General features: G+C 40.4%; 1 protein-coding gene across 5 annotated transcripts; it reads left to right on the forward strand.

Annotated features, from left to right (window-relative positions):
* The first annotated feature begins 284 nt into the window (after positions 1 to 284).
* Positions 285 to 14336, forward strand: LOC146967334 (cadherin-related family member 1a). 5 transcript variants are annotated; one of them, XM_085761911.1, is made up of 17 exons: positions 285 to 570; positions 1016 to 1111; positions 1486 to 1631; positions 1712 to 1762; positions 2106 to 2195; positions 2318 to 2404; positions 3556 to 3672; positions 5688 to 5831; positions 5924 to 6002; positions 6092 to 6192; positions 6296 to 6502; positions 6919 to 7071; positions 7637 to 7801; positions 8437 to 8504; positions 10012 to 10240; positions 11166 to 11420; positions 11704 to 14336. In XM_085761911.1, the coding sequence occupies exons 1-17, from the start codon at positions 510 to 512 to the stop codon at positions 11899 to 11901; spliced, it is 2247 nt and encodes a 748-aa protein (XP_085618037.1). In that variant the 5' UTR covers positions 285 to 509; the 3' UTR covers positions 11902 to 14336. The 5 variants fall into 5 exon arrangements, with proteins under 5 accessions (XP_085618037.1, XP_085618034.1, XP_085618036.1 ...); XM_085761908.1 differs by having other exon boundaries at positions 319 to 570; positions 12532 to 14336; XM_085761910.1 differs by having other exon boundaries at positions 343 to 584; positions 1027 to 1111; positions 11704 to 11905.
* Positions 14337 to 14731: the final 395 nt, after the last annotated feature.

The raw sequence follows: 14731 nt of genomic DNA on the forward strand, positions 1-14731 counted from the left end.
TGGGACTCACAACATGTGACGAATGATTTTTCTGAAACCCTTCGAATCGAAACAGCCCAATGTGTCTCTGCAAAAAAACAAAGACAGAAAGGGTGATAAATTTGAGCTTGACGCCTGATTTCAAACACCTAAACAAGCATAGTAAGCCACAAAGTCTCTTGATTTCACAGTAGGACTCATGGCTGCAGTGCCTCATGTGTACGTTGTCACACGAGCAGAGGTGTGATGATCACACCACACTGTGTGAAACCTGAACTCTCTTCTTCCGCCAACGTGTAGTTTTCTCTTCCAGGAGAGAGATGGGGAGTGAGAGCAGCCTGGTGGAAGGAGATGGAAAGGAGTCTGCGGAGGGATGGGGATGCGTCACTGGATTAGTGCCTGAGAATCTTGTCCCAGCCTCTTCCTCCTGAGCTGCTGAGACGCCTCCAGAAAGGGCACGACACTCGCTGCTCGCTTTCCCTCCACTAAGCCTTCCACATGAGCCAGCCAAGCCTTACCTCCCCTCCAGGATGAAGAAAGAAAAGAAAACGCATGCTTTACTGTTTCTCCTTCTGCTTCACTTCACCTTGGGTAGGCTTTTTTTTCTCCAGCCTCTTCTTCTTTTTCCCGTCTCTGTCTGTGGTTAAGACTTCTTGCCTTGCTCTTATCTGGTTAATCCTCTAACACACTGGGGGTTATGTACATCTTAGTGTACAGTACAGTCGTCTCACTGCTTGTGCTTCATGTTTAGATGTGTGGTTATGTGTTTGTATGTATTTTGATGGTAGAAACTTAAATCCAAATATATTGATAACCTTGTCCATCGTCCTCCTCATCCTCCTCCTTGCTGTCGGTTCCTGCCCTTTGTAGCAAGTGAGTGCAACAGTTATCACTTTAACTACATAAACATTGCCCTTAGAACAAAACATAGATACCCCTATGTGGCCTGTGTGATATTTGTGCAATATAATGTCTCTATTGTCACTATTTCATCAAGTAAATGAAATAACTTGGAGCGTTTGTTTTTGCATTAAAGGACAATCAGACTATGCTCCATACTTTTATGATAATGGACCCAGCAGTACCAATGGGAATATGGCCTTGTTCAGCATCTCTGAGGATACACCAGTTGGTAAGTCTCACATGCGAGTCTGATGAGGAAGTTTAACAGTTAATGCTCTGGGTAAATTCATTGTGAGATGATGTTTAGTGTCATTAAAAGGTGTTTTCTGTCACTGCTATGAGGCTCTGCTATGAGGCTCCAGCTAATCACTGTAATACCTTTTGTATTGTGACGTATGTCAAGACTTACGGGAAGAAAAACAAATGGGCGGTGGTTCATCCGACCCGATTGGTCGCATGTGTTGTTTACACTGAATAAAAAATGAAGAGAAATGTGACAAAGGCATCAGCACCTTTTGCTGAATGATTTCAGTGGATGCAGAAATGTCATCTTCTGGCTGCACTGACACTATTGTGTGTCTGTGCTTTGTTTTCCCCACACAGGTACACAGATATACATCCTAAATGGCACAGACCCCGAGGGGGACCCGGTGCGATATGGTCTGACTTTTGAAAAGGGCTCCAAAGAATATTTTAGGGTGGACTCCAAATCTGGAAATGTGACTCTTATTCAGGAGCTCGACAGAGAGGTGAGCCTTTTTGAAGAGACTCTTGTTTTGAAAATCTGTCACCACTGCGGCTCAGAGTGACATTTACCTTTTCTTTGTAGAAACAAGGTGAAATCTCAGTGCTGGTGAGCATCACAGATGGTCGGAACAAAGTGAGTGTGACACATTTTTATTCATACTGAACCTCCAGTCGCTTTTATTGTGGCTTTAACACTGCATTGTAATTCTGAACTGAAACAAAATATGACGATCTATGGAAGTAGATATATGAAAAAATATAATAGAACATCTGCTCCTTGAAAGTATGTGCTGTGACAGAATGAAAACAAATAGCATGTGATGTACAATGGCAACACGCATAGAAAATATTGTGTTTGAATAAACAGGCTGATCTTTTTCTGAACACTTTAATTTTATCACTCCTTTTACTTTTAATTATGGGTGTCGCTCTTTCTATTTGCGGTTGTGCTGATGTGTTTTTGTTGTTGTTCTCAGGTTGTTGAGACAGTACGAGTGTTTGTCACAGACGCCAACGATGAACCACCTGAATTTCAAAACCTGCCTTTCATCATTGATATCCCTGAGGTGCAGTATATCACACAGACAGAAGAACTTATATAATATATCTGATACAATGACTGCTTTGCTCTAAGTCTGACAATTGAAACTGAGATGTAGGGTGATGAAGTTTCTTGTCTCTTATACAGGACACTACTCCAGGAAGTAGCATCTACAGAGTCCAAGCAGTGGATAAGGATATGGGCTCAGGAGGCAGCGTCTCATATTATCTACAGGTAAATTTAAAGCTTCATTTTTATGCAGACGATGTGCTGCTGCGACCCTGGTATGTCTGAAATGAAATCGAGGGCTGGATGAAAACTTTTTATTTGAAACTGAATAAAAACAAACATCTGTCTTGTTTTCCCAAGGTTGCAACTATCTCTTTAGAAAGACAGTGGATTTCATGTTGAAGCACTAAAGCCTTGTAATTCTTCTGACTGTAAATGTATGTTTTGAGGCATGGCCACATGTCTTTGGTTCAACATTGTAACATAATCAGGACGCAGTATTTTCCATCATCTAGAGGCAAAGGAAATGTCCGTCATACTTTTGTTTGTTTGTTTGTTTTAAACTACTACATCTATATTTACTCTGGCATTAAGCCAGAAAAAAAGCTCTCTCTCCAAAATGCAGCAGCTTTTATAGCAACACGTGCACAGAAAAGTGACCTAAAGTAATCTCAGCTAAAACTGTTGGAGCTATTTTTGCCTGTATGCACATGACTTGCAGTTAAATTCAGACTTTTACTAATCACATATAGAGCTGTGAACAGCTTGGCTACAGCCTACACCTCTGGACTTGAAGTCTGCCAACAACTTGATCTCCTCACTTGACAAAACCTGATTCAACAGCATGACCAAGCTTTTTTTCTTCACAGTCTTAATTTTCATCTTTTCAATATTCGACACTTAACTTCTAATTCATCCTCCTTTATTGTTAGATTCCATTTCTACTTTGTAATCAATATTTAAATGATGATTACGACTCCATCAGTATTATCCTCATTGTGACACTGCTAACGGGCTTGGTGTGGGTGAGGTGAGAGGGCGAGGTGACATCATAGGAGCTGTGCTGCCATGTGGAGGGAGGCAAAGGGGATTCGGGTGATGGGACAGTGTGTGTAGGGGAAAGATTAATCTCATACCAGAGAGCAGTCTGGAAATGGTGTTACTTTAGTGGATTAAATTTCAATTACATTTGAGCAAGGCATTGAAGGCTTAATAAGGGCTTAGGTTTGGCCCACACCAACAGCTGACAGCGCAGTAGTTGTTAGTGTCCATGTGTTCAAAAACCACAAATGATTAGAAACTTCTTTGAAATTAGCCTGGTTGCTTCACTTCAAGTATAAGACTAAAACCTGTGTCTTCTTATTCTGTCCTCTCAGGCCTCCCCATACGCCAAGTTCACCATCGATGGGCACAGCGGGATCCTCAGAGTGAAACCAGGCGAGACTCTGGACTACGAGACCACGCCAACACATTTCGTGACAGTTGTTGCAAAGGTGAGAGGTCGCCGTTTAACAGCACAGTACAGTAAGCAAACAGGTTTCACATTCATCCATGTTCTGCTCTTGTAGTTCAAAAATGTAAAATTCAAATTCAATGTTTTTGCCATTTGTTGCATTACTTTTCTGTGTTAACTTGATGCCCAAAGCTAAACTGGTACATTATTAAAATCTTTCCTACTACATTTTTATGAATGACCCTTCCCTTAGAGCACTGCATTTAGTCGTCCAATCAAAATCACATTATTAATAGTGTGTGAAATGAAACAAAGTAAAACAAGTGTCCTGACATTGTTGCTCCCAGTTGAACGTACCTGAAACGAACCTCGGCTCTGTGTAGATGTGATGTAGTCACTGAAATGCCTGTCCTTAATGACACTTGGTAAGCCGTGACTGACTGAGTGTAAGATTTTTTTTAGAATTTTTGATTTAATCATTTGCATTCAGTCACTTTAACTCAACAATGTTTTAAGTGAGAGAAGACGTTTGTCATATGAACACAAAGAGAAAGGTCTCTGCAACTTTCACACTTACTTTAGTTTGATAACATCATTAACAGAGCAACGCAAACAGAATTACAATTTCTTACGTTTTCAACTGTATTTTGAATTTAAGGATGAAAAGGTTTACATCCCATCATACAAACAGCCAGACATCCATGCGACATGCCTAATAAAATCTTGTCAAACCATGCCCAATTTTGAAAATATAAAGTATTGCAATATTTCATGTGATTTAGTCTTATGTTGTGATGCTGTTTGGCTTTTTTTTTTCAGTACATATTTTTCGGCTTTTTGCCTTTATTTGATAGCACAGTGAGATAGACAGGAAAGGGGGAGGCAGAGAGAGGGGGAATGACATGCAGGAAAGGTCTGCCCGACGTGAGATTCAAACCGGGGACGCCTGCGTTGAGGACTGTAGCCTCTACATGGGGCGGCCGCCTTAACCACTGCGCCACGCACCGCCCCACTGTTTGGCTTTTTAACAGAAACTAAACTTACTGGTAACACTTTATAATAAGTACACACTATTAAGCATTAATACTGAATTCATCATTTATAACACATGAATACTCATTAGTATGTAGTTTATAAAGGCAGTTAAAAATGTTTAACACATCATTGATAAGCACTAACTGTATTTATAAACTACATACTAATGAGTATTCATGCATTATAAATGAAGAATTGAGTATTTATTAATGATTAACTAATGTTTAAAGGGATAGTTCAACGTTTTGGCAAATTGGCCCATTGCCATAATCCCTATAGTCATAGCAGTAGGTTCGTTACCTTTAATTGTCGGTGCAAGCTATTTTTAGAACGGAGGAGCGGAGCAGCAGGCTTCTCAGGGCTATGCTATGGAGGCTAAGGGAATTTCTTGGTTTTCCTCATCAAACTCATCAAATACACAACCCAACAACTCCAAAAGGCTGTCGTGGACAAGTTGTGAGCTGCACAATCACCACGCTATGAGATAATAATGGAACGTTACGAGACGGAGCTGTTTTCGAGGTAAATTCATGCAAAACCGCTGATGCGCGTTGCGTTCAGGGACACTTTTTCAGCAAGCAGACTCTGTATTTACCCTGTATTTACCTCGAAAACGGCTCTGTTTCGTAACGTTCCATTATTATCTCATAGCGTGGTGATTGTGCAGGTCACAACTTGTCCACGAAAGCGTTTTGGAGTTGTTGGGTTGTGTATTTGATGAGTTTGATGAGGGAAACCAAGAAATTCCTTTAGCCTCTGTAGCGTAGCTCTGAGCAGCTCGCGGCTCTGCTCCTCCGTTCTAAAAATAGCTTACACCGACAAATAAAGGTAACGAACCTACTGTTATGATTATAGCGATTATGGCAATGGGCCAATTTGCCAAAATGTTGAACTATCCCTTTAATAGTGTGTACTTATTATAAAGTGTTACCAATCTTTGTTATTAAATCATAAATTGCTTTGGTTGGAAGTGTCATATAAATCTATAGATAGTTTATCAAATGTTTTTTTTGCCCTCAGGATGGAGGAGGAAAGTACAAGGAGAAGCATCAGGTGTTGAGCTCCACAGCCATGATAACAGTGAACGTACTCGACGCCCAGGACATGCCTCCGTCCTTCGTGGGAACCCCTTACTTCGGCTACGTCTACGAAGTCTCTGTTCCTGTAAGTCTGACTCTCTACACAGCAGTGATGGTGATCAGGATCATCATTGATTTTGTTAACATAAGGTGTCCTTTTTTTTCTTTTTCTTCCAGGGTTCTGAAATATTCACTGTTTACGCAAAAGATGGAGATCAGGGCACTCCTAACCCGATTCACTATTCCATACTGAATGGTAAGAAACACAGATCGAGAGATGAATTCCAGTTTGAGCTGCCTTGTGTACTTAGTCTGTTGTTTATCACCTCCGTCTTCACCTTTCAGGTAGTGATGGCGTCTTTGATATAAATGGCACCAGTGGATGCATCACCCTGACAACCTATCCAACTCTGCTGAGAAACGAATTATATGAAATCAGAGTCAAGGTGATGTTCACTTCTCAGGCATCGCAACATCATCATCATCTCATATTAGGTGGTTTTATTTTCTAACATTTTTTTTAAATTTTTTTAATCAATTCAACCCCAGGCGGCTGAGGTGGGACCAAATGATGATCAGCTGGGGGACTTCGACATCACCACGGTGACAGTCCGAGTGGTGGATCTTAACAACCATCCTCCCACGTTTTACGGAGAAAATGGACCCCAGAGCAAGTTTGAGGTCACGATGTACGAGCATCCACCTGCAGGAGAGATCCTCCGGGGCTTCAAGATCACCGTCAATGACTCCGATCAGGTAGCTTTATCCCCAAATATCACTACACCACCTTAAATGTACAGGTATGTGCTCACACCTGTCCTTAGTTTTGACAGACGTTGGTTTTTTTCCGCTGCAGACAGGTGCAGTAATACCTCAGGCTACGAAGCTGCATAAATATCTGCCCAATAGCTTTAAAGTATGAGTATTATGCAACACCATTAAAAAAACATTCATAAAATCTGCTCATTAATTCAAGATGAAAATGTTTCTCACGATGCCATCATGTTTATTCTCTCCCTCCTCACTCAGTGACTCATGCAGCATGAACTGCCATTAATATCTTCAGTTTTCACCTTCTTTTTTAAAAAGAAAATCCACCCTGGTTCTCTGAAGTCATCTTTGAGTGTTGAGTCAAACCTTCCTCCTCTCTGCTGTTTGTTTTTTCCGTGCAGGGAGCGAACGCTAAATTTAAACTGAGACTTGTGGGGCCGAGCCGAGTGCTGCGAGTTGTTCCCCAGACGGTTCTCAATGAGGCACAGGTGACCATCATCGTGGAGGACACATCTGGCATCGACTATGAAAAGGGACCAACCCTGTCTTTTAAGGTTAGACAGTGGAACTTGATATTTAATCTAACTAATTGTTATTTTCACCTTCTCTATGTATCTTTGGTAACTTTATTTTCACATAGAAACCACAATCACCGACATTTCTTCTTTTTCCAACAACTCAAAAGGTTGTAAGAAGTTTTATGCAAATCTGGTTCAGACATCTCTGGTCTTTGTGGCGTTTGATTGATTTATTAATAATAAGGCTTTAGAATAAAAAACTCAATTGTTCTCATTTAGAAATGAGACAGAAATAAATGTATAGCAGACATACACAATTTCAGTGATTTAAATATAGATTCAATCATATACTGTGAAGCATGAACTTTGAGGGCCCCTTAACTTCTCATGGAGCACATTTGTCCAATACTCCAAAAAAAACAATTGACATTAATATAACTCTCATTTATATATTCGCAAATGTTAACAAACCTATTAATTTCTCCTGTAAATAACTGTTAATTCACTTTTATTTCTCGACAGCAACTCCATATTTTTGATAAGTAACAGTTTCTCAAAAATGAGCTTTAACCACACTTGATATTTCTGTGTGTGTGTGCAGCTGCTGGCAGTGGAGATCGACACACCTGAGCGCTTCAGTGCCACAGCCGACATAGTCATCAACCTGCTGGACACCAACGACAACGTCCCCAAATTCACATCTGAGTATTACATCGCCAGGGTCCCTGAGAACTCCCCTGGAGGCTCCAGCGTTGCCGCTGTAACGGTGAGTCAATCATGATTAAACTCTGCTCTGCTCCGACCAAAGTGATTATATAATCCATCAATCCTCCAATAAATGGATATTACTCAGTGCAAGTTCTTTAGGTGAAAGCAAGGTTGTTGCCAGACAGAAGAAAAAAAAACTCTGAGGTCCCTGGCTTTGTTTTTGTTGCTACTCATTATAAAACCCTAGCCTGCATGTCACACCCTGGCATGTGCTGTGTGTTATACCTCGGGGTGGAGTATTATTAATAGACATATTGGCACATTTGTCTCATCCTTTCTGTTCCACTGTAGCTAGCTACATATCCTGCAGCCAGGCAATATGTCCAAGCGACGCAGTGTGGAATAAAAAGCTTAATTTTGTCCCAAGGTTAATCACGCTGACCTGCGCCTCCATCCCCACTCCCCACAGGAAGAGACTTATAGCCTGCCCCACCCACTCTATATGAGCTTAAGACCCTACTGTAGCTGCTCTTCCTCAATCAACTCCAGTTCAAAAACATCTAAACTGATCACTGTCACTCACCTTATACTGCATGTGTACAGTAACTACACCTAATTAAACTAATATCCTTGTGTGCATTTGTCTTTGTTGTGTGAGCTCTAAGTATTCAGCTTCTAATCTCTGTCCTCCAGGCAAATGATCCAGATTCGGGGCCTTGGGGTGAAGTCAAATACACGATTTATGGATCAGGATCAGATTTGTGAGTACAAACCTGTCACTCCTGCCAGTTTAGGTTCGCTCTGATCAGATACTTAACTCTTGTGGTCCCGCAAAAACACATTCAATGGGGTAAAAAGTTTGTGTTGTTTTGATGATGCGACACCAGGCTGTTCAGCGGTTCAGGCTGATGTTTGGTAAACTGAGTCAACAGGCCACTAGTCCTGATTCATCCTTGTCTCTTTGATGGGAGAGGTGAGCAGGAAACCAGTTTGATTGCCCCCTCTGCTGCACAAACAGCCCGCTCTAAAATGGCTGCAAGATGCTGGCTAATCTCCTAATTGGATTGGAGGGTTAAAAATAGACAGCCTGGCCCGTCTCACATAGGGAGAGCCAATTAACATGCAATGTGACAGCTGGAGCTACAGAAACGGCAGCTTTGAAAAGCAAGGCAGCGTGCAGTGAAGGAAAAGTGTGAATTTATGCTAGTATGCAGGCAGCGACCTGACTTAATTGTGCGAAAGTTATCAGTTTCAGGGCAACTTGTGAATTTTCACAGTGGAAAAGAAGACAGAGAAGACGACTGAGTAAAATGGCAGGAAGCCCAATGTTGAAGTAGAAAGTAGTCTGAAAGCACAGACCTACACCAGATGCTGTGTAACTCTTCAAAATTTGTTATTTCAGCCGCTCTCTCTGTGAAACACAAACATTCATGATGTATTTGAAGTTGTTCTGAAGATAGAAGGATTTGTTTGTTTAAAAATGATGAATATCACACATCAGGGTGTGGATCATCGTGTGTTGTTGTCTGTCACAGAAATTCACAGGGAGGTCCGGAAAAATTCTCAGATTTTACGCACACATTTTTTGGAATAAATTCAGAAGTCCAGTTGTTAAAATTTAAAAAAAAGTGCAATATCAAACACCAAAGTTAAAACACTTCAAATCCTAATGGAGATTAATATTTTCTCTCCTAAATCTAGTGGCAATGGAGAGAAACTTTTGGAAAATGACTTACATGGAAAGAGTGTAAAATAAAATATTACTGGATTTATCTCATACTGACAAATTCAGGACATTCCAAGAAATAGTGAAAATCAGCCTGAAATTTAAAGTTGGTTTGACAAAATCAGAGCTAATCAGAAAATGTAATAAAACTGAAAATAAAAAACAAACAAACACATGACATTAAAATATATATGTAAAATATAACACAGGTAAGATGTAACTGATCCACAGCAGGAAAATCCACATGTTACAGCAGCAAAAAGAGACAGGAAACATGAAAAAGAGCAAATATTTAAAAGAGATGAACACATTAACTTCTAAACATCACCATCACATGCTGTGATAAAGGACAGCCGTGTGCCTCTTAGAGTGAACTGTGGAGTGGGTGAGTCATTTAGAGATTCACAGGACGCGATGTGATGTAGTGTAAATATCACCTGTGCTGTGAATGAGGAGAAACACTCAGCTCAGTGTTTGACACAGAATGGTCGGCTGTGGTCGTGACTCACACACACACACACACACGCCATCTCGACCTGCAGGTTCGCCATCCACCCGTCATCCGGCGTCATCTCCACGCAGCCGTGGACCAGCCTGGACGCAGAGGTCAGGTCCAAGTACAACTTCTACGTCAAGGCCCAGGATTCGGAGGGGAAGTACAGCTTGGCCGAAGTCTTTGTCACCGTCCTCGACATGAACGACCACTCTCCAGAGTTTGACGAGGAACTCCTGGAGAAAACCATGATCATTGGTACACCTGTCAGAGTGGAGGTAAATATCACATCATGTATCATCCTTTTAAATGATGAATATTAAAAAAAAAAAATTATATGAAAAATGTATTTTATTTTTCATGTTTGAAATAATCCAACTAACAAGTGAGCTGGTTTTATATCCAATCCTGATATAGCTTATGCAGTCCTGAGCTGTTGATGTCAAAAGTGACTGTTGAACTGGGTGGAACCTTCCTTTATTATAACATCACAGTAGTTTAATTTGATTGAATTTGATCCTGATGCTATGAAAACTCACTTAAATTTTAAACGTTTATTGATCCGCAGCTGAAAATAGTCTCCAACAAATGCACCATTTGTTCAAATTTGAGCATCTTTAATCTAAAATTACAGGGCCGAGCTGTTTCAAAGCAGTACTACACGTTAGTAATTAAAAACTTCACTTGGGAGAATTGGACATGAGTCTGACAGAAACACACAGGTTAAGTGTCAGAAAGTAAAGAAATATGAACTTGCATATTAGTTGTTTTTACTGTTTTTTCTCTTTTCCCGGGATTCATTCACTGCAAGACTGTAGGGGGAAAAAACAGCCTTAAATTTTAACATAGAATCATCCACAGTGAAATTATTGAGCTGATTTGAGTGTAGCTACGATAAATAAAATAAAATAAAAATAAATATTGATAGCAGAGATACAAAATTTAAATTTACATTCATATCTATATCATATATTGTGAAATGCACCTCTGAAATTCAGATATGTACAGAAAATGTAATTACCTCACTAAGAAATTAAAACTGAGCTTCATTTGTCATAATCTCATCAACCTACAGTAACACACCTTAGTGGGTTTTCTTGTCATATACCAACAGAAAATATTAGGCTTTTGATTGATACAATGATTTAATATTGTCCAGTCTGCATGTTATAGGAATGAGTGATATTCTGCTTCTTTCTCCAGGCAGTAGATGATGATGCAGAATCTCCAAACAACGTGATCGAGTACTCCATCATGACAGCTGATCCTGACAACGCCTTCGACATCAACTCCAACACTGGGGAGATCGAGCTGAAGCCGTACATCAAGTCCATGGAGATTGTGCAGAACATCACCAAGCAGAAGGACTGCAAGTGGTCTCTGGTGGTCCAGGCCCGGGACAGGGGCTCTCCGTCCTTCAGCACAACAGCCGTGGTCAACATCGACATCACCGAGGCGGTAAGAGCTGCTCTGACTCGCAGCATGCTTTGCAGCGCTTTCTACTCCAAGCCTGAGCTATAGATTCACGCAGTTTTTACACATGAATGAATGACCTTGTTGTCATTGCTGTGCAGCTGCTATTTCAGCATCCTTTACACATTTCATTTACCTCCTGTTCTCATTAACATTACCACATAGTTTTCTGATGCTTCATGTTTTCACTGTGTTTTCATTCTCTCCGTCTCCATGATCACTCAGTGTCTTTGGTTTTTGTTTCTGTGTTGTGAATCGTGCTTTTCAGGTCAAAGCTCGAATTGTTACATACTTCATGGGCCTCAGCAAGCGTCCGCTGACTGTTTTTGGAATTTGTCTCAGCATTGTCTTGTCCCTCATTTTGCTAACAATCTGCATATCCACAATCCTGTACTGTAACGCGGTGAAAAAGTCACGAATCAACCCCGAGAGTAATTACATTAAAGTGATCCGCAGAACCAAGTGAGAAACAACTGATACCTGTACCTCTGTTCATTCATAAGCTTCAAAAACATATCTATTTTTTTACTGGTTTTTATTGTCTGTAAAAGAGTACTGGAGCACGATATGACAATAAGATATTTTTTCTTTTCTATTTTCCTTATTTTTTGTTTGTTTTGTTTTTTTTAATTGGAAATTGATATCTCTCATAACATAGTATGGGGTTTTACACAACCAAAGTCCCATTTTTCACTATTTAAAATACACAAAATGCACTTCATTTCTCCATTTTGGTCTCATGAAATGTCATCATTCTTCTTCAGCCCTCATCAGGCACATGCCAAAGAGAAATCCTAATGCACCGCACTGCCAGACGCATTCCCAACAACTAGTGTCGTGCTGTAGTTCTTAGCATTTGCGTCAGTAGCTGTGCACTCTAGGACAGAGGATGACAGGTGAGTGTGAGTGGAGAGTGTGTGTGGAGAGTGTGTTCAGAGTGTTGTGTTCGTAGGTAATCATGTTGTCTGGGGCTCCTCTGTCAGTGCTTTGCTCATCCATCTCTCATGCTTTGCATGCTTCAGACAAATGTTACGTTAACGCTTGGATCCAGTCCCCTGGACTTGATTTAAACTATTTTATTTGTGCTCTTTTACAGACTCCTCTCAAGGGGCCTATGGCGGCCTTTTTATTGAAAAGTAGGGACAATCCTATGAGAGCTCTAGGCATGGTCACTGTTATCATTAGTATGTTAGTAGGGGTGACTGCTTTGATCTCTACGGCTATGTACATGCGCAACTCAAAGTCCAACAGGATCATGCCGACACGTCGCATCATTAAGAAGCGACCCAGGGACCAGCAGCCCTGGAACCTCAAGATGCCCAACGTGAAGTTCAACAACCCCGCAGACAAGTTCATCATCAGCGACCCAGAGAGAGGCCCTCAGCGGACCACAGGCAGCCCCCGACAGAAGCCTCCACCCCCCAGCGCTCCCTCTCTTCCCCCTCCGCCTCCATCCAGCATGCGGCCGAGTGAGAGGCCCCGGGCCGTCCCGACAATATCTGGTGCTCTGGCCTCCAAAGGCTTGAAGAAAGCAAAGAGTTGTCGTCGCAAAGAGGCAAATATAAGCTCTGCTTTAGTGTCTGAGCTTAAAATGAAGCTGGAGCAGAAGATCAATGAGAGCAACCAAGGTTATTATTAACACAAACATCCTGTTTTAGGTTGTCCAGTCCCGTCTTTGACGACTCTATTGCACTTAGCTCATCTACTGTCGGAGAGGTCTCACCTGGACGCATGATGATCTGGTGGTGGGGTGGGCCTACCTTTAGATTATCGATGGGTAAATGATCCAGTGGTAAAACAGGAAGGTCTACAGATATTTATGTCTTAATGTGAGATATTTAAGAAGCAGATTTCACTGCATCCTCAACTGACCTGGCTTAGGCGAGGAGAGGAGAGAGCTGGAGTCTGTCGGTGGTGTGGTAGACAATTCACCATACTGCCATCTTGAGGAGGATTACATGATCTTAACAGTAAGAAGCAGCCACTGTATATTGCCCAGGGAGAGGATTACAAAGACTTACTGTGTATACATAAGTTGCATAACTTCCTGAAAAGCATCATATTTGTTATTCTGTGGTGTTTCCAACACAATTAGGATTTCACTCAATAAATCCTAACAAATGAAAAATGAAAAAACTTAAAACACACATTTCTTTTGCTCACTGGAGCAGAAAGACACAGTCAGCAAAACACCACTGCTTATTATAAAGTGCTAAAGGACCTGTGTGTTGATATTTTTACTGTGTTACATCAGCCGCTTGAAAGCTGAGAAGTTGCTCTTTTGTATGATTACAATGTGCCACTGTAGGTTTTCACAGTAACACAAGCTGAGTTGCTTTTATTTCTTTGACTGTGCGAGTCTAGAAAAATGCTTTTATATAAATTGACCATGGGTCCAATTTAATTGTACAGTGCTGTATTATTTTCATTATTTTGAATACACATACTGTATATGACAGGATATACACATTTCCCACTTGCATCTTGCAGCACTTAATGAAACCATCTAACTCCATTAGTGGGATATTGTTGGTAAAAAAAAATAAATAAAAAGTAGTCATATGCTTGAGATTTTCAAGCTCAGATTGCTCTGTAAATAACTTGCTCAGACATTTTCTTTATAGATGTACATGTTTAAATGTAGAATCTGTGTTGAACATTTAGGGTCCACACGCAGTTACTTTCCATGTTACTCTCCAATGCCTTCAAATGTAGGCACGTACAATTTAATCGCTGTAATAAATATCTTGTCTCTGACTATATCTTAACTTATACCCATCTTAAATAAGTTGGGATAAACTATATATCTTGACTGTAAATTTTTCTTGCCTGGTCCTGTAAAGTAACATATTTGTACCGTCTTTGTACCGTCTTGATTTTGAATAAATATTTGAAAATAAATTAGTCCATGTTTTATTTTGTCCACAGGCAAAAACATGTTAATAGGTTAAATTATGTTTTTAAACATTTAACTGGTGTATATCAGCATTTTTGTCCGATTATCTGTATAAAAAAAGAAAAACAAAAGGCATGTCAGTGTGGCAGATTGGACAAAACTAGATGACTCTGTTATCTACCACAAACAGCAACATGTAGGATTGTAAATGCAGGACTTTTTTCTCTGTCTATGTAAATGAGTATTTTATTAGTTGTATTGGTGCACTGCTTTAATTGTATTATTCTATGTGTAGAAAAAAATCATTATACCTTTATTATATTTTTTCACATAATCATACATGGCAAAACTTGACATATATTTTTTTATTGGTATAAAATTTACCTTGTGGGGGAAAGTG

The sequence above is a fragment of the Trachurus japonicus genome, chromosome 19 (assembly GCF_045865225.1).
Source record: "Trachurus japonicus isolate A0001 chromosome 19, Traja_1.0".
In the NCBI taxonomy this organism is placed as follows: Eukaryota; Metazoa; Chordata; class Actinopteri; order Carangiformes; family Carangidae; genus Trachurus; species Trachurus japonicus.